The sequence below is a fragment of the Zootoca vivipara genome, chromosome 12, assembly GCF_965207765.1.
Source record: "Zootoca vivipara chromosome 12, rZooViv2.hap1.1, whole genome shotgun sequence".
Classification (NCBI taxonomy): domain Eukaryota; kingdom Metazoa; phylum Chordata; class Lepidosauria; order Squamata; family Lacertidae; genus Zootoca; species Zootoca vivipara.
The window spans coordinates 29,891,158-29,912,284 of NC_142595.1; the positions used below are offsets into that span (position 1 = coordinate 29,891,158).

At 39.6% G+C, this 21,127-nt stretch overlaps 2 protein-coding genes across 2 annotated transcripts; both read right to left on the reverse strand.

Annotated features, from left to right (window-relative positions):
• Positions 1-3,249: 3,249 nt before the first annotated feature.
• On the reverse strand, positions 3,250-4,237 carry LOC132592932 (olfactory receptor 14I1-like). Its single transcript, XM_060281177.2, has one exon. The coding sequence runs from the start codon at positions 4,213-4,215 to the stop codon at positions 3,250-3,252; it is 966 nt and encodes a 321-aa protein (XP_060137160.2). The 5' UTR covers positions 4,216-4,237.
• Positions 4,238-9,555: 5,318 nt separating this feature from the next.
• Positions 9,556-10,546, reverse strand: LOC118078462 (olfactory receptor 14A16-like). Its single transcript, XM_035102340.3, has one exon. The coding sequence runs from the start codon at positions 10,528-10,530 to the stop codon at positions 9,556-9,558; it is 975 nt and encodes a 324-aa protein (XP_034958231.3). The 5' UTR covers positions 10,531-10,546.
• Positions 10,547-21,127: the final 10,581 nt, after the last annotated feature.

The window sequence follows — 21,127 nt, forward strand, 5'->3', positions numbered from 1 at the left end:
TACCATAGATCATTGTTTTGTCTTAGCGCATCTTATTGACAAATACGCCAAGAAAACCTGTGGGGTCCTATATGCAGCCTTCATTGATTTGAAGGCTGCCTTTGACTCAATTTCATGAGTAAGACTCTGGGCCAAATTGAATACTTCAAGCATAGACAAGCATCTTTGATTATTGGTCTATATAAAGATACTGTGCTGTATGTAAGATGCACCACAAATGGTCAACTCATAGGCCCTGTACCAGTCACCAAGGGGATTAAGCAAGGCTGTATTCTAGCCCCAGCTTTATTTAACCTATATATTAATGACATGGTCAAAAGCCTAACATCATCGGAGTTCCATGCTCCTAAATTGGCTGCAAAACCAATCTCAGTGCTCTTATATGCTGATGATGCGGTCCTCCTATCCTGAACAAAAATAGGCCTAAAAAGGCTGATAGGAGAATTCTCAGCATACTGCAGGAGAGAGCAGCTGGTGGTAAACTATCAGAAAACCAAAGTCATGGTTTTCACAAGGAAACATAAATCACAAAACTGGAGTATGGACAATCAACCAATCGAGCAGGTTAAAGCCTTTAAATACCTGGGCATAGTCTTCCAGTCAATGAGATCATGGGATGTACATAAAAAATGTGTCAAAGAAAAAGCAGCCCAAAGTGCTAAGATGCTGTCCCGCTTTTTCCATATGAAGGGCGGCAAATACATCCCAGCAGCCCTAGAAGTTTTTCAAGCCAAATCTTTGGCGCAGATACTTTATGGGGCCCAAATTTGGACAGGTAACTATTTTAGCATTATTGAAACTGTCCAATCCAAATTTCTAAGGCAGATTTTCTCTGTACCACCTTGTGTCCCAAATGCAGCATTACGACTGGAGGCAAGTCTTCCCTCTGTAGAAGCTCGGTACTGGCCAAGAACTCTTAATTATTGGCTCCGTCTAAATCTAAATCCATCTGGTCTATTGCCCTTAGTGACACAAGACCCCCATAAAAGTGTGTGGATTAAAATAGTGCATCAAAAACTCCTCTCCTGAGGACTCCACCCACATCAGCTCCTCATGATGAGCTTTACTAAAGCAAAAGGCCTAATTGGACAGAACCTGAAGGACTTAGTCTCAGAGCAACAGAACAATCTGGTCATTATAAATAAATTCTTTCCTTGGTATGCCTTTTTCCCTCTTCTCATTTTGATTTCTTGGCACCATATTTGTATAAATTAACTATCCCTAAATATAGACATGCCTTCACATTGGCCAGATTGGATGTGATGCCCTCTGCCGTACTTGAGGGCCGATACCAAAAGATTCCAACTGAGAAACGACTCTGCCCCTGTGGAGATGGCAATACGGAAACAGTAGCTCATGTTCTCCTGTCTTGTCCCCTTTATAAAGATCTGAGGAATGAGATCATTACCCCAATCTTACTTAACATCCCAAGCCACCCATCTGCGGCCACATTGTTCTTTCTTCTATCAGACCAAAATGATCAGACAACAGTAAAGGTTGCTAGGTTTATTGAGGGTACAATGAGATTAAGGGCCACTATCTGAACGATAATCTTGGTTATTTGATTGTCCTTTTTACCTATTGTTGTTTTTATCTGTATATACTGCTTGTTTTATGTTGCTATGGCCGTTGGCTAATGTGAATAAAGTTTTTTATTATCCCACAGGAAATAAACACATATTAGAAATAAAACTTGTTTGCAAAATGCACATATTGGGCATAATTGTGGGGAAATACAATTTTTAGGATAAATATTCATGTATCAATCGTGTGCCAGCTCCATCTGGTAGGCTAAGACCCTACCTCCCCAAAGACTGTCTTGCCAGAGTGGTGCATGCTATAGTTATCTCCCGCTTGAACTACTGCAATGCGCTCTGCATGGGGCTACCTTTGAAGGTGTCCTGGAAACTACAACTAATCTAGAATGTGGCAGCTAGACTGGTGACTGGGAATGGCTGCTGAAACTATATAACACCAGTCCTGAAAGACCTACATTGGCTACCAGTACACTTCCAAGCAAAATGCAAAGTGTTGGTGCTGACCTTTAAAGCCTAGTATTTAGTATTTAAAGCAGGAAGCCACTAGTTTTGTTGAATTAGAATATAATTGTTGAGTAACAAATGTAACTTTTGATATGGAAAAAAGAACAAAATACTATTACAAAAAAGAGGAAGATTGTTGCCTTCCATTGCAGTGGACAAGAAATATGTTATATCAAGAGCTATACATAGTTCACCAGGGGCTGATTCTTGTATCATAGGTGCAAGCAGGACAAACACTCTGAAACATTAACTTGAGCCAGGTAAAAGTCAGGTAATACACATACCCTCCAACATTCCTCTGGTGAAAAGAGGGACATTTTCAACTGAGGACTTTGGAGAGTATGCAACCATGGTAAGGTGCAGTGGTGTAAGTGTGGGTTAAAATGTTTCCCCATGCTTTATATTTCTGTGGAAAATTCGTTCATTCAACTTATTATAGTCAATGAACCATAACTGAAGTACAAAACTGTATAATTCAGATTTAGCAAAACAATAACCATAACAATTCTATACCACCCTTCATCCACACATCACAGGGCAGTTTACAATATAAAAACACAAAAATGCATAATAGAGTAACAGACAAAAACAATAACCCCATCCACTTTAAAAGGCCACATTTCATTTAATTAGCATAGCCAGCACCGTCTTAAGCGCCCCTGTCGCCATGGTGCGCCGGATCTCTCCAGCGCCCTATGGCGCCCCTGTCGCCATGGTGCGCCGGATCTCTCCGGCGCCCTTCCGCCCCGTCCCCCAACACGGTGGGCGGGTGGGCGCGGCGCTGCTGCGCGGCGGGTGGGCAGACACAGCGTGATCTCTCCGGCGCCCTCCCGCCCCGTTTCCCAGCGCGGTGGGCAGGTGGGCACCGCGCGCAGCTGCGCAGCGGACCGGCGGACCGGCCGGCCAGCGGGCGGGCCGGCGCCATGGTGCCCTGCGCCACCGGGGGTCTACGATGAGCTGGCCCTGAGCATAGCCCAAAGTCACTAATGATGGTGGCCAGAGACCAAAGCATGTGGAGGGCTGTAGGGCAAAGAAGGAAATTTTAACCACTAAACCAATACTCACAATTTGCAATAAAAACAATATACCGGTAACCCTTCTAGATCAATTGAGAAAACTAAGCTAAATCTATTTAGCTGCTTCAAAGTTTCCTCAAAGAATTTCCAGTTTCCTATCATTAGTATTATAGTGCATGTAGAATTTTCCTTCACAAAATAAGACTGGAAAGCTTTTGCATAGAGGAGTGACGCAAACGCAATAGCTTTGACAGAGCATTTTTAATCTCCCTATTTCTCATGCTATAGATTACTGGATTCATCAAGGGTGGAACCATGGAATACATCACTGTAAATGCCAAATCCAGATGTAATGAGCTAGGCTTAAAGAAAGCAAAGTATGAAGTGAATACAAATAGGCAGTAAACAATGAGATGGGGAAGGCAAGTTGAGAAAGCCTTTTGCCTTCCTTCAGAAGAGGGGATTTTCAGCACGGCAGTGAAAATGTACACATAGGATATAATGTTGAAGATAAAGCAGCCAATCCCAATGACAGCACTTATTACAATAACTCCTACTTCAATTAGATACAAATCAGTGCAGGCCAGCTTAAGTAACTGTGGGATTTCACAAAAAAATTGATTGACTACATTGGAACAAAAGGGGGATGCAAAGGTACCTCCGGTGTGTAACACTCCATAGAAAAAGCTGCTGATCCATACACTGCTAATCATTTGTATGTAGGTTTGTGTATTCATCAGCATCCCATACTGTAATGGTTTGCAAATGGCAACATACCGATCATATGCCATGACTGTGAGAAGAAAGAAATCAGATCCCACAAAAAAGACAAAGAAGAGTAGTTGTGCAACACACCCAGAGTAGGAAATGCGTCTGGTGTTCAAGAGGGAATTTACCATGGACTTGGGAATAATGACTGAAGCTTGCCCCAGGTCCTGCAAGGCTAAATTCATCAGGAAGAAGTACATAGGGGTGTGCAGATGATGGTCAAAGGCTACTGCAGAGATGATGAGAAGATTTCCCGTGACAGTTGCCAAATACAATACCAGGAATATAATGAAATGTAGAATTTGTAGTTCCCGAACATCTGAGAATTCTAGGAGGAGGAATTCTGAGAAAGATGATTGATTATCCATGCTCTGCTTCTTCACATTCATGTTGCTATGGAAGAAAGCAGAAAGCCAGATGTTAAAAGTGGAGCCCATTTTATTTACAATTGTTATAATTATTATTATTTTTCATCCACTTTACTGTTGCCAACTGCAGACCACTGTGTTAAAAAATTATAGCAAATTCATGTAATCCAAGTTACACTTCACTTCCTAGTGTGAAAGTATCTGAAAATATCCAGAAAATAGATGCAACACATGCTGAGGTACTTTGTGTTATGCAAGATTTGTGAACAAAGGTACATAGTTGCAGGAGAGTGACTATCTGTGTAGAGGAGAATATGAGTGTTAAGGAGACAGAAGGAAAGATGATCAATACATTACTTTCATTCTAAGTGCAAGTGAAAAATATAGAAAGTTATCTTACTATTTTTGTTCTACCTAGGGTTCTCTGCAGTATGCTTCTCCAGTGAAATTAAATGACTGCATATCACTCTACCCATACCTGCAATTTTATAGCAATCCTCCAGCAGTTGGATTTATGATGACAAAAAACATGAATCAACATGGGGAAGAGACTTATTAATAACTCTCCTGTCTTTCTAGAGATTTACTCTCACAGGAATTCAAAACACATCCACATTAGGACTTTAGAGAAACAATACTGCATTTTGGTTAGTTGCAGGTAGGTAGCCGTGTTGGTCTTCCATAGTCGGAAAAAATTTAAAAAATTCCTTCCACTAGCACCTTAGAGACCAACTAAGTTTGTCATTGGTATGACCAATGATAAACTTAGTTGGCCTCTAAGGTGCTACTGGAAGGATATTTTTTTATTTTGCATTTTGGTTAATTTTGCTAATTTGATTAGGAAAGTCTGTTTGTTTTGGTTATCATGAGAATAACAGAACTGTGAAGGGAACTAATCATTCCACTACAGCGTTATCAGATATACCCAGCTTCATGAATTTCTTCTTGCATGGATAGCTCTAACTATCAATGTTAATAATGAGTGTAATGAGCCTAGGCAGCCAGCTTGATAACATAGTACGCCAGAGTAATTAACTTGAAGATTTATTGCAGACAAAGCAATTAGCCTCAGAGCGCTCTTGCCTATCGTCCATTAGTACAGTGTTTCTCAACCAGTGTGCCTCCAGATGTTTTGGGACTACAACTCCCATCATTCCTGACCACTGGTCTTGCTAGCTAGGGATGATGGGAGTTCTAGTCCCAAAACATCTGGAGGCACACTGGTTGAGAAACACTGCATTAGTACACTCAAGTTGACCCTTCTGAGGAATGTTTCCAGTGTCTGCAGAATATACTGAACCTATGAGCTTTGCATTTCTTGGTTTGTTTTCTGTCTAAAACCCTTCCCATTCATCAGATTCTTGGGCTCACTGGGTCAACCAACTCCTCTTCTGGTGAAGAAAAGCTCTATCTTGCTTTTGAGCCTGCCTGAGAGCTTTGGCTTTGTTCCAGCCTGCTTCCAGCTACTGTCTTATCTCTATTCCTTTTCGTGTCAACAAGAGGAGGGGGTGCCGGCTCTCCTCTGCCTGAGAGAAATCCAATCTTCTCTGCTGCTGGCTGGTTTCTAACTGAGGCTGCAAAGCCTGGTTTTGGGCAGGCATGATCATGACACCACCCCCTCCCCTATCCTCCTCCTCCTCCTCCTCCTCCTCCTCCTCCTCCTCCTCCTCCTCCTCTTCCTGTCCTCCCTCTTTCTGAGGTTCGCTGTCTAGCCCTTCCCACCAGTCATCCTCACTCTCTTCCACATCATCTTCTCATTGCAGGTTCCCCTCTATTCCCACTCTGCCTCACTCTCTTCATCTTCTTCCTGTTGGGAGATTCATTCCCCGTGTGCAGTCATAGGTTTATTGTGTATCATATGACTGTATGTGTTTTCATTCCACAGAGTGGAAGTGACGTAGACAGGATGTTTGTCTTACGTGTTCCTGGAGTGGAACTATTGTTCCTTTGTTCATTCTCTTTACTGCCTGTGATGCTAGAGAGAGCAGGCCTGGCTCTAGGTGCAGTCCCGGTGGCACGGGGCGCCAGGGCCGGCAGGGGGAGGCACTGAGCGGTGAAGCCACGTGGAAGCCGTGCTGCGCGCTGTGAGGGCGGGGGCGCCGGAGCGATCTCCGCACCTCAGCGCCAGGGCGCCTGACCTGCTTGAGACTGCCCTGAGAGAGAGGGAGCCATAATGAAGAGCTCCAAGTCTGTTTATATGTAAATAAACTAGCTTAGCCCAAAAGCTGTGCTACTGAGTCTGTCACGCTACTGCGCAAACCTCTGCGGATCACTAAAGTGCGGTGGTGCTTCACATCACCAGTCACTGTGATGTTCGGGCTGAAGAACGCTCAAGAAGCTCACAAACGATCTCCCAGGAGGGAGGGGACATGCCAGTCGGGTATGTGTGTCTGCCATGGCCTTACTCTCGAGTAGGCACCCTCCTGGACATGCTGACGTTTCCATAACCTCATACTCCCCCCTCCCTCCTCTTGGTTTGGGTTTGTTGGGGTACCTGTGGCTGAATTCTACCTGTAACCAAGGGTTACACATTCCCAGAATCCTCCCAATAATTTCCCTCATTTCCATAACCTTTCCAAGCTATGAAATACTGCAATCTCCACCCCCTCCATTGAGAGTCCAACAACTGTGACACTTCAATTCTGGTTCACCTTCTATTATTATCGGGGGTGTGTGTGTTTGTGTGTGACGTTTTTACGCTGTTTGGTATAGCCTTATCAACCCGACCCATCAAGGGTTAACTCAGACTCCGTGTCGACTGACTGAACGTACATGTTGAAATCCATCCAGGATGCAGCCACTGGACTATTTCTCTGTTTGAGGCTCATTATCTTCTGAGCGAGAGCCTCTTCTTGCATGCTGTCCATCATTTTTATGAAGGCATTTAAATTGGCAAGAGTCCTGTCATTGTTTAATATTATCGGGGTCACCCAATGCCTTCTCAAAGGCTTTTTGGAACATAATGAAATTAAGGGGGGGGGAATAAAGTGACTTTTGCCAGGAGGCGGGAATCCTCCCTCCTGGGGATACTAGACAGCGAAATCCCAAAGAATCCCTCAATGATATTGATATATGTGACTACAGCAGCAGAAATGGAATGAAGGAAGAATGGTTGATGATAATCTTGGAAGATGCAGAGATGGCAGAATTGATGGCACTGATAAAAGATGCAGATTTAGAATCCTTTAAAGAAGACTGGAACCATTTCTGGTCTATATAAAAATTTATTTCACTTATGTGAAGACCACAGCAGGGCTTGAAGTGTAAGAAAAGAGCAGTGTGTATATATATATATATATATATATATATATATATATATATATATATATATATATATAATGTTAGGGAGGATGAAATTACATAAGACGGAACCTTAAAATGCAATTGTATGCAATCTGAGTTAAAATATCGATGTTGGGTGAGTGGGAAGTCATTAGTTCTGTTGAATTAGAACATAATTGTTGAGTAACAAATGTAACTTTTAATATGGAAAAACAAACAAAATACTACAGTGGTACCTCTAGTTAAGAACTTAATTCGTTCAGGAGGTCCATTCCTAACATGAAACTGTTCTTAAACTGAGGTACAACTTTAGGTAGTGGGGCCTCCTCTGCTGCCGCGTCACTGGCGCACAATTTCTGTTCTCATCCTGAAATTTCTGTTCTCATCCTGAAATCCTGAAAGTTCTTAACCCAAGGTACTACTTCTGGGTTAGCAGAAACTGTAACCCGAAGCGTTTGTAACCCGAGGTACCACTGTACTACAAAAAAACATATTAGAGAGGATGAAATTAGATAAGGGCGAACCTTAAAATGCAATTGTATGTAATCTGAGTTATAAACATCGATGTTGGTGGAGCAGGAAGTCACTAGTTTTGTTGAATTAGAATATAATTGTTGACTGAGAAACATAACATAAAAAGTACTATTATAAAATAGGAAGACTGTTGCCTTCCATTGCAATGGACAACAAAGATGTTATATCAAGAGCTATACATAGTTCACCAGGGGCTAATTCTTGTCATAGGTGCAAGCAGGACAAACACTCTGAACCATTAACTTGAGCCAGGTAAAAGTCAGGTAAAACACATACCCTCCAACATTCCTCTGATTAAAATAGGGACGTTTTATTCTGAGGACTTTTGGAGGGTATGCAACCACAGTCAGTTGCAGTAGTGTAAGTGTGGGTTTCCCTTTGCTTTACTTTTCCATGGGAAATTCGTTAATTCACCTTATTACTTATACCATAAGTGAAATACAATAAAATTCAGATTAAGCAATCAACAACTACATAAATTTTATACCACCCTAATCCACAGATCACAGTGCAGTTTACAACATAAAAACACAAAAATACATAATAGAGTATCGGGCAAAAACAATAAAAAGGCCCACTTTTAAAGTCATAGATTGTTTCATTAGCCCAAGGCCTGGACAGCATAGCACAAAGTCACGAATAATGGGAACATCTGAAGACTTTTGGAGGGTATGCAACCACTGTCAGGTGCAGTGGTGTAAGTGCGGCTTCAAATATTTTACACTGTTTTACTTTTCCATGGAAAGTACTTTCATTCAACTTATTGCAGTCAATAGACCATGAGAAAAATACAATAAAATTCAGATTAAGCAAAACAAAAAGAACAAAATAAGTTCTATACCACCCTTCATCAATGGATCATAGGGCAGTTTACAATATAAAAACACAAAAATAAACAATAGAGTAACAAACAAAAACAGACACCAGGCCCACTTTAAAAGGGCACAGATTGTTTCATTGGCACAAGGCCTGGCCATCATAGCCCAAATTCACTTATGATGGGATCCAGAGACCAGAGCATGTGGAGGGCCGCAGGGTAAAGAAGGATATTTTAAGCACTACACCAAACGGCTTCTCAAAATTTGCAATATAAGCAATATAACTCTTCTAGATCAATTGAGAAAACTAAGCTAAATCAATTTTGTTTCTTCAAAGTTTCCCCATACTATTTCCAATTTCTATCATTGGTGTAATAATAATAATAATAATAATAATAATAATAATAATAATAATAATATACCTCACCCATCTGGCTGGGTTTCCCCAGCTACTCTTAGAGGCTCCCAACAGAATATTAAAAACACGATAAAACATCAAACATTAAAAACATCCCTGAACACGACTGCATTCAGATGTCTTCTAAAAGTCAGATAGTTATTTATTTCCTTGACAGCTGGGAGGGCGTTCCACAGGGTGGTGACTACTACCAAGAAGCCCCTCTGCCTGGTTCCCTATAACCTCACTTATCACAGTGAGGGACTCACCAGAAGGCCCTCAGCACTGGACCTCAGTGTGTGGGCTGTATACTGTATACAGAATTTTCCTTTACAAAAGAGGACTGGAAAGGTTTTTCCTAGAGGAGTGACTCAAACCCAATAGCTTTGACAGAGCATTTTTAATCTCCCTATTTCTCATGCTATAGATTACTGGATTCATCAAGGGTGGAACCATGGAATACATCACTGTAAATGCCAAATCTAGATGTGGTGAGGTATTAGAGGGAGGCTTGAAGTATGCAAAGTAACCAGTAAATACATATAGGGCATAAACTATGAGATGGGGAAGGCAAGTCGAGAAAGCCTTTTGCCTTCCTTCAGTAGAGGGGATTTTCAGCACGGCAGTGAAAATGGAGACATAAGTTATGATGATGAAGATAAAACAGCCAATCCCAATGACAGCACTTAACACGAGGACTCCTACTTCCATTAGATACAAATCAGTGCAGGCCAGCTTAAGTAACTGCGGGATTTCACAAAAAAATTGATTGACTACATTGGAACAAAAGGGGGATGCAAAGGTACCTCCAGTGTGTAACACTCCATAGAAAAAGCTGCTGATCCATACACTGCCAATCATTTGTATGTAGGTTTGTCTATTCATCAGCATCCCATACTGTAATGGTTTGCAAATGGCAACATACCGATCATATGCCATGACTGTGAGAAGAAAGAAATCAGATCCCACAAAAAAGACAAAGAAGAGTACTTGTGCCACACACCCAGAGTAAGAAATGTACCTGGTGTTCATGAGGGAATTGAGCATGGATTTGGGATTAATGACTGAAACTTGTCCCAGGTCCTGCATGGCCAAGTTCATCAGGAAGAAGTACATAGGGGTGTGCAGGTGGTGGTCAATGGCTACTGCAGAGATGATGAGAAGATTCCCTGTTACAGTTGCCAAGTACAATGCCAGGAATATAATGGAATGAAGAATTTGTAGTTCCCGAACATCTGAGAATTCCAAGAGGAGAAATTCTGAGAAAGATGATTGATTATCCATGCTCTGCTTCTTCACATTCATGTTGCTGTGGAAAGAAGCAGAAATAATGCTGTCGAAACGGTTACCCTTTTCATTTAAAATACCTTTTCAGATATCTGAAGAAGTGTGCATGCACATGAAAGCTCATACAAAAATAAAAACTTAGTTGGTCTTTAAGGTGCTACTGAAAGAATTTTTTTATTTTGCTTCAACTCAGACCAACACGGCTACCTACCTGTAACTTTTCATTTAAGTTTTTGTTGCTGGTGATGATGTTAAGTTATTGTAGCAGGCAGCAACGTCCTGAAGAAGTTACTAATTTGGGGGCGGGGCAATGAGCCCGAAAATGATGATGATGATGACTGTGAATTCTAGTGCTATTATCATTATTATTAGCAATGCAATTATGTTTGTAAGGTCATTATGGTTTGTTCATATCGCTGATCCACTATTTCCCTTAAGAGCTTGACTATTTAAAGGAGTTAGATGCCAAATATCCCGCTTTCTGCTGACTGAATCTTTTGAAAGTGGATCAGATTCACATACACAATAATGTTGTCCAAGTCCAGTCAATACCAGCCAGATATTCTTCCCACCCTAATATAATGCCATAGCTCAATTGTAGAAGGAAAAAGGCCATTTCATTATTTATTAGAAACCATGATGACAGTGTGAATCTGACATGAGCTAACTCATCACAGTCAATAGTCATCATCTTTAACATCCTGATAATTACTAAGGAGGGCTTTTACTATTTCTTTGTTTCTCTTGATTTCTCATCAGGGAGAGATGCTTGATAAAACTACAGTAATCTTCTGATTTAATGGGAAAGCTCCCAGCTTAGGGAAAGAGCACATATTTCCTCAGATCAGGGTCTGGTATCTCCAAGGAGGACTAAGATAGATCACTGCCTCACATCCTGTAGAGCTGCTGCCAATCAGGGTAGCCCACCTTTCCCCAACCTGGTGCCCTCCAGATGTTTTGGACTAGAACTTCCTAAGCACTGACATGGCTGCCTGGGTCAAAGGAATTGTAATCCAAAGCCTAAGGACGGCAGCAGGTTGAGGGAGGCTGATGCACATAAAAACATAGGTAGCCAGTCTATACTGGGTCAAAAGCAGTGGTCCATCTAGCTCTATTTTTACTACAATGAATGGCAATGGCTTGCCAGTTACCAGATATTATTCCCCCCCCCACCCTATCTGAAGATGCCTGGGAACTTCAGCATACAACAAGGGTCCTCCACCACCAAGCTGCAGACCTTCCCCACTGGCAATGCTGAGGTAGAAGTATCAATGGTCTGACGTAACATGTGAAAATGGTTGCCTCCTTTCCACTAGATGGAAGATTTTGAAAGAATGGGAAAGGAATTGGTGTCCACAAATGGCTGCAGAAATATGAAGGGTAATATAAACAGAGGGAAGTTTGAACTTGTAACCAGCCCAACGAAAAAATAAAATGTGAGAGTTACAATTCAAAAGTAAGAGGGAGAAGGTACAAGAGTAAAATACACATCATATAATCATTAGCTAGGTGGAAATGAAAATAAGTCCTAAAGAAAAAGAGCAACATAGGCTTCACAAAGTATAATATGAAGCTGCACCGCAATTGCCACAAAATCATCCAGACAGTCACCGTATTATTTCAGTTAATATTTGCCCAGGATATACAAAACCTTTCCCCTTAATATGTGACATGGTTCGACATCACCAGGCTTTTAAGAAATAAAAAAAATAAAAACTCCTCTTTTTAAAACTCCTCAGATATTTTCCCAGATGAGAAATATGGATATTCAATGTAAATGTGAATTTACATTCTATTTCAGTGACTAGTCCAATCGCTAACTGTATACCTCTGAGTTAGAAATCTACAGCAAATTCATTCAATTTATGTTGCAATTCACTTCCTAGTATGAAAATATCTGAAAATAACCAGAATATAGATTCCATACATGTTGATGTACCTTGTGTTATGCCAGATTCATGAACAGAGGTAGAGTTCCAGGAGAGAGTGACTATTGGTGCAGGAGAAAATATAACAGCTAGAGATGACGAAGGGAGGGTGACCGGTTCATTTCTTTCATTCAGAAAATCCAAAGAAAGTATCATACTGTTTTTCTTCATATTCTTTTACTTCTCCAGTGCCATTAAAGGACTAGATGCCACTCCAGCCAAACATGCAATTTTATAAGATTCCACTTGCATTGGTATCTATTAGGACAATAAACATTTATCAACATGGGGAAGAAATTGATTACTATATATTCTGTCTTCCTAGAGATTTGTTCTCATGGGAATTGAACACATCTCAGCATTAAGGTTGTACAGAAACAATGATATATTTTGGTCAGTTTTGCTAATTTGATTAGGAAAGCCTGTTTGTTTAGGGTATCAGGAGAATAATGAGACTAAGGGTCTCACAGGCAATGTGGTGGATAAATCACACAGTTCAAGCTGGAGTTAGCTCCATGAAATCAGTAGTTCTGACTACATGAAATCAGTAGTTCTGACTACATGAAATCAGTAATTCTGACTACATGAAATCAGTTGCCCACACTGAATGATCCTGCCTCCCCACAGCTGCCTGTGTCTCCTTCTCACCAGGGCTCCTTAAAAACAATCAGAGACTACACCTGCATGTAGCCTGCCTTTGCTCCTCCTCTCCTGGTTCTGGGAGTAAGTGAGGAGGGGATCCTGCTGCCAAGATGATGTCAGTCATGCACGCCACACGATGTGCTGGCATCAGTTGTGAGTGCCCGTTTGCTTATTCATCAGCATCTCATATGGTAATGGTTTGTAAATGGCAACATACCAATCATATGTCAAGGCTGTGAGAATAATGAAATCAGGTATTGAAAAGGTGAGACAGAAGAGGATTTGAGAAACACACTCAGAGTAAAAGGAATAAATAAATGTGCCTGGTGTTTATTAGGGAATTGGCCATAGGTTTGAGGATACTTGCTGAAACTTGGCCCAGGTCCTGCATGGCTACATTCATGAGAAGGAAGTACATGGGATTGTGGAGGTGGTGATCAAAGGCTGCTGCCTAGATGTTGAGAAGATTTCTCACAACTGCTGCCAGGTAAAACACAAGGAATAGAAAAATATATAGAAGCTGTAGCTCCCAGACCCCAGATAATTCCATGAGAATAAATTCTGACAGAGAGGATTAACTATGCTGTGCTCCTTCATATCCTTATTGCCCATGGATAGAAGCAGAAGGGCATGTTAAGAAATCTAAGTTTTTTGGGGGAAATAAAATAAGAGGAGGGGGAGGAAGAAGTGGAAGGAGGACTCTGAATATTTTCACTACTGTTATAAGCAATTCTTGCAAACTCATGTGAATGGTGCTGAACAACTCCAATTTCAATGAGGTACAATTCAGAGCAGGCCATCTTAAGTAAATGTGGGATTTCACAGAAAAACTGATTGACCACATTGGAGCAAAATTTAGGTACAAAGGTACCTCCGGTATGTAACACTCCATAGAGAAACCTGATGATCCATACAATAACAATCATTTGGATGCAGGCGTGCTTGTTCACCAGCATCTCATAATGTAGTGGTTTGCAAATGGCAATGTACCTATCATGCACCATGACTGTGAGAAGAGAGAAATCTGGTGCTACAAAGAAGACATACAAGAGGACTTGAGCAGCACACCTGAGTAAGAAATGTGTCCGTTCTCATGAGGGAAATTGCCATGGATTTGGGGGTAATGACTGAAACTGAGCCAATGTCCTATATAGCCAAGTTCATCAGAAAGAAGTACATAGGAGTGTGCAGGTGGTGGTCAAAGGCTACTGCAGAGATGATGAGAAGATTTCCTGTAATTGTAGCAAGATAAAAAGCAAGGAATCCAAAGAAGTGTAGAATCTGCAGTTCCTGAATCTGTGAGAATTCCAGCAGATGTTCTGAGGAATGATGACTGTGAATATGTGTAATGTATTATTAGAAATTGTGCTTTCCCTCTTTCTTCTTAGTGTCTTAACAAATGAAACTGATTTGCAAAAATGATACATGTTAAAATATGAGAGACACTGCACACACCTTTGTAATTCAAGAGATCTTTAATAAAAATATTTAAAAAAAAGGGGGGGGGGAAGAAATGGTGCTTGCAAACTCATTGTAGTAGTTTGATAAGGCACAATGACATTTAACAGTTTGAACGTTTCATAATCAGCTGCCAAATATCCCACCTTCCAGTGACCGAGTCCCTGAGGGTGTAAACTTGAGTCACATTTCACACACCTAAGAATGTTGTCCGCATATAGAGGGCTTGGGAGGGGCAGGTGGAAGGAGGATTCTGAGAATTCTAGGAGGAGAAATTCTGAGATAGATGATTTGTTATGCATGCTCTGCTTCTTCACATTCATTTTGCTAATGAGCAACAACACTCATTGGCAAAGAGTGCCTCTTAAACCCAGCACCTGTGGGATAAGTAATAACTGCATGCCTGAATGTTCCTGATGCTTTTGCACTGCACCCAGATGGATTTTCTTCACATTTTATCAACCCTTTGTAAAAAGAGCTTCCTTGTGCCTATACTCTAATGGGTTAAAGTGAGAATGAAACTATCAAAGCAAGTCCCACCTGCATGTCACCTCCACATGAGTAGTTTTATAAGGAATTTTGAGTAGAGACATTAGGGTTGCCAGACTCAATAGGGGACAGGACTTCTGTGCCTTTAATTGCTCTGCTCTCTTTTGAGTCTGGAAACCTTAAAGAGAAACCAGCAGACCCTTTGCTTGGAAATTAAACACGATCGAAAATTGGAAAAAATTATGGATTAGGGATTTAAAATACATTACAGACTATGATCTAAAAGAAAATGTGCTCAAGATGCAGTTTAGGTGGCATCTTACACCGTCCAAACTGGCTAAGATGTATAGAGGAGTTAGTAACATCTGCTAGAGGTGTAAGGATGAAGTAGGTACTTTCATACACATATGGTGGTGTTGCAGCGAAATTAAGAAGTTCTGGGATGAAATATACAAAGAATTAAAAAAAAAATAGTCAAATACTCCTTAAAAAAAAACCCGAATTTTTTCTTTTGAGCATGCTGAGCGAGGAGATCAAAGCAAAAGACAGGTGCATGCTGATGCATGCAACCACAGCGGGCAGACTCCTAGTTGCCAGAAACTGGAAAAGTGAAAAAATACCAAGTAAAGAAGAGTGGCTGATCAAATTAAAAATTTATCAAAATCTAGCAATTAAGGTGGGTTTATCTAAAGGTTTAAGTGAAGAGAAAGCAGGAGAAGACTGGAAACCACTCAAACTATACCTACAGAAACAAGTGGAAAAGGCGAAACTTATAGCGGAATTATGAGGGGTACAAATAAGACCAAGGAAATCAAAGAAAGAACCAAGCCAGATAAGTGTATGCAGAACATCAAGGAAATTTAAATCAGAATATAGGAGAGGTTGGAAGTCACGATATGGTGGAGGGGGGTGAAGGGGGTGGGCCAACAGATTTTAGTATTGTGCAACTTGAAATATCTTTTCAAGTCTTTTTAAACATGATCCTTTTTTTTCCTTACTATTAATTTACCAATCTAAACTTGGATTCAGATACGGAATGTCTGATATGTTATATTATGACAAGTTATGTTATGTTATGTTATATCAGGTTATGTTATGTTATATTAAGATTTGAGTTTAATTTTCTATTACTGTTTAGTTTGTTTGTCTGTTTGTTTAGTCTTCTTTTTACATTATTTATCTATATGGTTTTTTTGTTGTTGTCATTGCTGTTGTTTATGTTTTTTAAAAAAATGTCAATAAAGATATTTTTTTTAAAAAAAGAAAAACCAGCAGACCCTTTGCTTGGAAATTAAACAAAGGGTCTGCTGGTTTCTCTTTAAGGTTTCCAGATTCAAAAGAGAGCAGGGCAATTAAAGGCACAGAACAGAATATATAGTAATCAATGAAATTAGATAAGATGGAACCTTAAAATGCAATTGTATGCAATCTGAGTTATAAACATCAATGTTGGGTGAGCGGGAAGTCATTAGTTCTGTTGAATTAGAATATAATTGTTGAGTAACAAATGTAACTTTTAATATGGAAAAACGAACAAAATACTTTAGTGGTACCTCTAGTTAAGAACTTAATTCGTTCCGGAGGTCCATTCTTAACATGAAACTGTTCTTAACCTGAGGTACCACTTCAGCTAATGGGGCCTCCCGCTGCCGCCGCGCCACTGGCACACAATTTCTGTTCTCATCCTGAAGTTAAGTTCTTAACCTGAGGTACTACTTCCGGGTTAGCAGAAACTGTAACCTGAAGCATTTGTAACCCGAGGTACCACTGTACTACAAAAAAAGGAAGACTGTTGCCTTCCATTGCAATGGACAAGAAAGATGTTATATCAAGAGCTATACATAGTTCACCAAGGGCTGATTCTTGTATCATAGGTGCATGCAGAACAAACACTCTGAACTATTAACATGAGCCAGGTAAAAGTCAGGGGGGGGGGAAACACAACCTCCAACATTCCTCTGATGAAAATAGTGACATTTTCATCTGAGGACTTTTGGAGGGTATGCAACCACAGTCAGGTGCAGTGGTGTAAGTGCGGCTTCAAATATTTTACACTGCTTTACTTTTCCATGGAAAGTTCTTTCATTCAACTTATTGCAGTCAATAGACTACAAGAAAAATACAATAAAATTCAGATTAAGCAAAACAAAAAGTACAAAATAATTTCTATAACATGAGAGGATTTTGGCAAACAAAAAATTAGGGGTAGAATTTGTATCCTCAAATGAAAAGAAAACAAGAGGTGTGGTAATTTATGTAAAAGAAAACTATAGTGCTAAATTAGTATTTAAAGACGATGAGGGGAGAGTGACTGCCGTTCAAATAACGGTACAGGGAGAAAAGTTATTGATAGTAGGGGTATACGCCCCAAACCAAAAAAAGGCGGAATTTTATAAGAACCTTGAAAAAAGCTTATTTGAATATCAAGATGAAAAAATGATTTTGCTGGGTGACTTGAACGGGGTGGTGTCACCAATAATGGATAGAATGGCAAAGAAAAAACCCAGCATGGATTGTAAACTCCCTAAATCCTTCTTTAATCAGGTGGAGAGACTAGGATTGGTGGACAGCTGGAGGTTTAAAAACCCCACAGCAAAACAATTCACATTCTTCTCCGAGCCAAACCAAAGCTCGGGGAGGATAGATTTTATATGGATATCAAAGGAACTGACCATAAAAATTAATAAAACTGAGATCCAACCAAGGGTATTTTCAGACCACAACCCGATATACCTGGAATTAAAGGGCGAAAAACCCTCCTTCCGGTGGAGATTAAACGAGGGTTTGTTTAATGACCAAAAAAATACTAGATAAAGCACACACAAAAACAATTAAGGAATATTTTGAAATAAACTTAATAAAGAGACCAACCTAAAGGTAGTCTGGGATGTGGGAAAAGCATACATGTGGGGTTTCCTAAATCAGCAGAACAATATCAAGAAGAGAGAGAGAGAGAGAGAGAGAGAGAGAGAGAGAGAGAGAGAGAGAAGAGATAACAGGGCAACTTATAGAAAATGAAAAATTGTTGATATCAAACCCTGGAGATACGAAACTAAAACAAAATATAAAAATGCTGCAAACCCAATTTGCTACTTTAGTAAATCAAGAAATAGAATGGAAACTAAAATGGGCAAAACAAAATTTTTTGAATATGCAAACAAAAGTGGAAAGCTACTGGCTTGGCAACTTAAAAAAAGACAAAAGCAAAACTGTATAAATCAAATATGAAAAGATGACAAGATAACAGATAAGCAAAAAGATATTAGGAAAGCTTTTCAAAAATTTTATAAAGATCTGTATCAGAAAGGAAAGGAAGAAGAGGAGGAAATGGAGTTATTTGTAGACAAATGTAGCCCAGCTTCAATATCAAAAGAAGAGGTAAATATGCTCAACGCCAAAATAACATCGGAAGAAATACAGGAAGGCATTAGAAGAATGAAGGCAGGAAAGGCCCCGGGCCCGGACGGGCTAACTGCAAAATATTATAAGGAATTGATAGACCAGATAGTACCAGTACTGACACAGATGCTGAATGAGATAATTGAGAAAGGACAGGTACCAAAAACATGGGAAGAAGCCCACATATCGTTAATTCCAAAAGAAAACTCAGATTTATTAGAAGTTAAAAACTACAGGCCAATCTCCCTGTTGAATCTAGACTATAAATTATTTGCGGATATCATTGGAAATAGATTGAAAAGAGTGCTGTCTGAAATAATCCACAAAGACCAAACAGGTTTTCTACCTGGGCGTCAGATGAGAAACAACGTAAGAAACGTGGTAGATATCATTGAATATTTAGAACTGAAAATAGATAAAAAACTGTGTTGATATTTGTTGACGCGGAGAAAGCGTTCGACAACATCTCTTGGAGATTTATGAAAAAATTACTGGAAAAAAGGGAGATGGGAGAAAAATTTACGAGGTGTATTGATGCAATTTATTTTAAACAAAGGGCAAAGCTACCGGTAATTGTCAATAACATACTATCCGAAGAGTTGGAGATAACAAAGGGTACTAGACAGGGGTGCCCTTTGTCACCCCTGTTGTTCATTTTAGTATTGGAAGTATTGTTAGAAAACATAAGAAAGAATAAGGAGATAAAAGGGATAAGGATAGGCAGGAAATAATTTAAACAAAAGACCTTTGCCGATGACCTCGTGCTTACGCTAGAAGATCCTGATACCAGTATGGAGGCAATGATGAAAGAAATGGATCAGTTTGGGAGATTGGCTGGGTTTAAATTAAATAAAAGGAAAACGAAAATGATGATTAAAAATATGTCTAAAAAAGAAATGGGAGAGATACAAGAAAAGTTTGGTATCGAAGTAGTAAAAAAATTTAAATACTTAGGTATTTGGCTGTCCTCCAAAAACATTAATTTATTCAATGATAATTATGTTAAGATCTGGAAAGACATCCAAAAAGATATAGAATTATGGAATAACCTGCACCTATCATTATGGGGCAGGATTGCTACGATAAAAATGAATATACTACCAAGGCTCCTGTTTTTATTTCAGATGTTGCCGGTAGTCAAAGGAACAAAACAATTTGACGTATGGAGAAAAACATTATCCAAATTCATATGGCAGGGAAAACCCCCTAGAATAAAACACAAACTTTTAATAGACAAAAAGGAGAGGGGAGGTTTTTCACTGCCGGACCTTTGATTATACTATGAGGCATCTTGTTTGATGTGGATTAAAGAATGGGCAGCATTAAAAGACTTGGAGGGGTTTAATAATAGATACAGTTGGCACTGCTACCTGTGGTACAACAAGGTTAGTGTACATAAAGGTTTCTTAACACATGTGATCAGGAAATCGTTATATGAAGTGTGGGTAAGAAACAAGGGTTTACTCGAAAGAAAAACACCGAGGTGGCTGTCGCCTACTGAAGTCTTGACTATCAAAATAAATAAATAAATATGGAAACTAACTGCCTGACTTATGATGATATTCTGATAGAAACAGGAGAAGGATGGGAAATAAAAACATATGAGCAGTTAAAAGAAAAAGGGATTGGGTGGTTGCAATACCACGAGATCCAGGACCTGTTTAAGCAAGACAAAAAGAACTACGGCTTTGAAAATAAAAAATCCAGGTTCCAAATAGAGTTAGTAGAAGGCAAGGAAAAATTGATGACTAAAATGTACGACCTCCTATTAGAGTGGAATACTAAGGACGAGGCGACAAAAGAATGTATGATAAAGTGGGCAGTTGATTTAGGATATAATATTGACTTCGATCAGTGGCACCATTTGTGGAACCATTATATCAAATTCACTGCCTGCATAACGTTAAAGGAAAACATCATGAAAATGATGTACCGATGGCATCTAACGCCCGTCAAGCTAGCAAAAATTTATAAAACAAATAACAAAAAATGCTGGAAATGTAACAACAAAGATGGTGATTTCTACCATATGTGGTGGCGGTGTGAAAAGGTGAAAGTATTCTGGGACTCAATTTATAATGAGTTAAAGAGGATGTTAAGGTGTACCTTCCCAAAGAAACCGGAATGTATACTTTTGGGAATAATGGGAAGATAAATTTAAAAAGAGGACCAAAGGCTGTTCATGTACGCCACCACGGCCGCTAGAGTGATTTTAGCACAGAAATCCCAACTGTAGATGATTGGAGGGAAAAAATGATGGGTTATCTAGAATTGGCAAGGTTGACAGGAAGAATAAGAGACCAGAAAGAACAAAGGTATCAGGAAGAATGGGGAAAAATTATGGAATACCTAAAAGAATACTGCTAAAATATGTAAACACTAGTAGGAATGCTTTGAAAATACAACATAAAAAGCATATAGACGTTGTCATTAACACAAGCTGGGAAATATTTGAGGTAGATAACAGACAATAAAGGATAAAGCGCAGAATATGAGGGATGATAAATAAAACCAAGAGAAAAGAAAAGAGGAAGTCCAGTTCGAGAGAACAAGCTTAGATTACAAGGATATATAAGAGGAAGAGAGAAGATGTAAACAAGAATTGACAAATGGTTTGTTTGTAAGATAATTTTTACTTTATTTTATTTTTGTGAAACAAAGTGCAATTGACATGTAATACAAAATGTATGACAGTTTAT

Bases quoted from the DNA above. Each gene is read 5' to 3' on its own strand.
- LOC132592932 (XM_060281177.2), bottom strand. From the start codon at position 4,215: ATGAATGTGAAGAAGCAGAGCATGGATAATCAATCATCTTTCTCAGAA.
- LOC118078462 (XM_035102340.3), bottom strand. From the start codon at position 10,530: ATGAATGTGAAGAAGCAGAGCATGGATAATCAATCATCTTTCTCAGAA.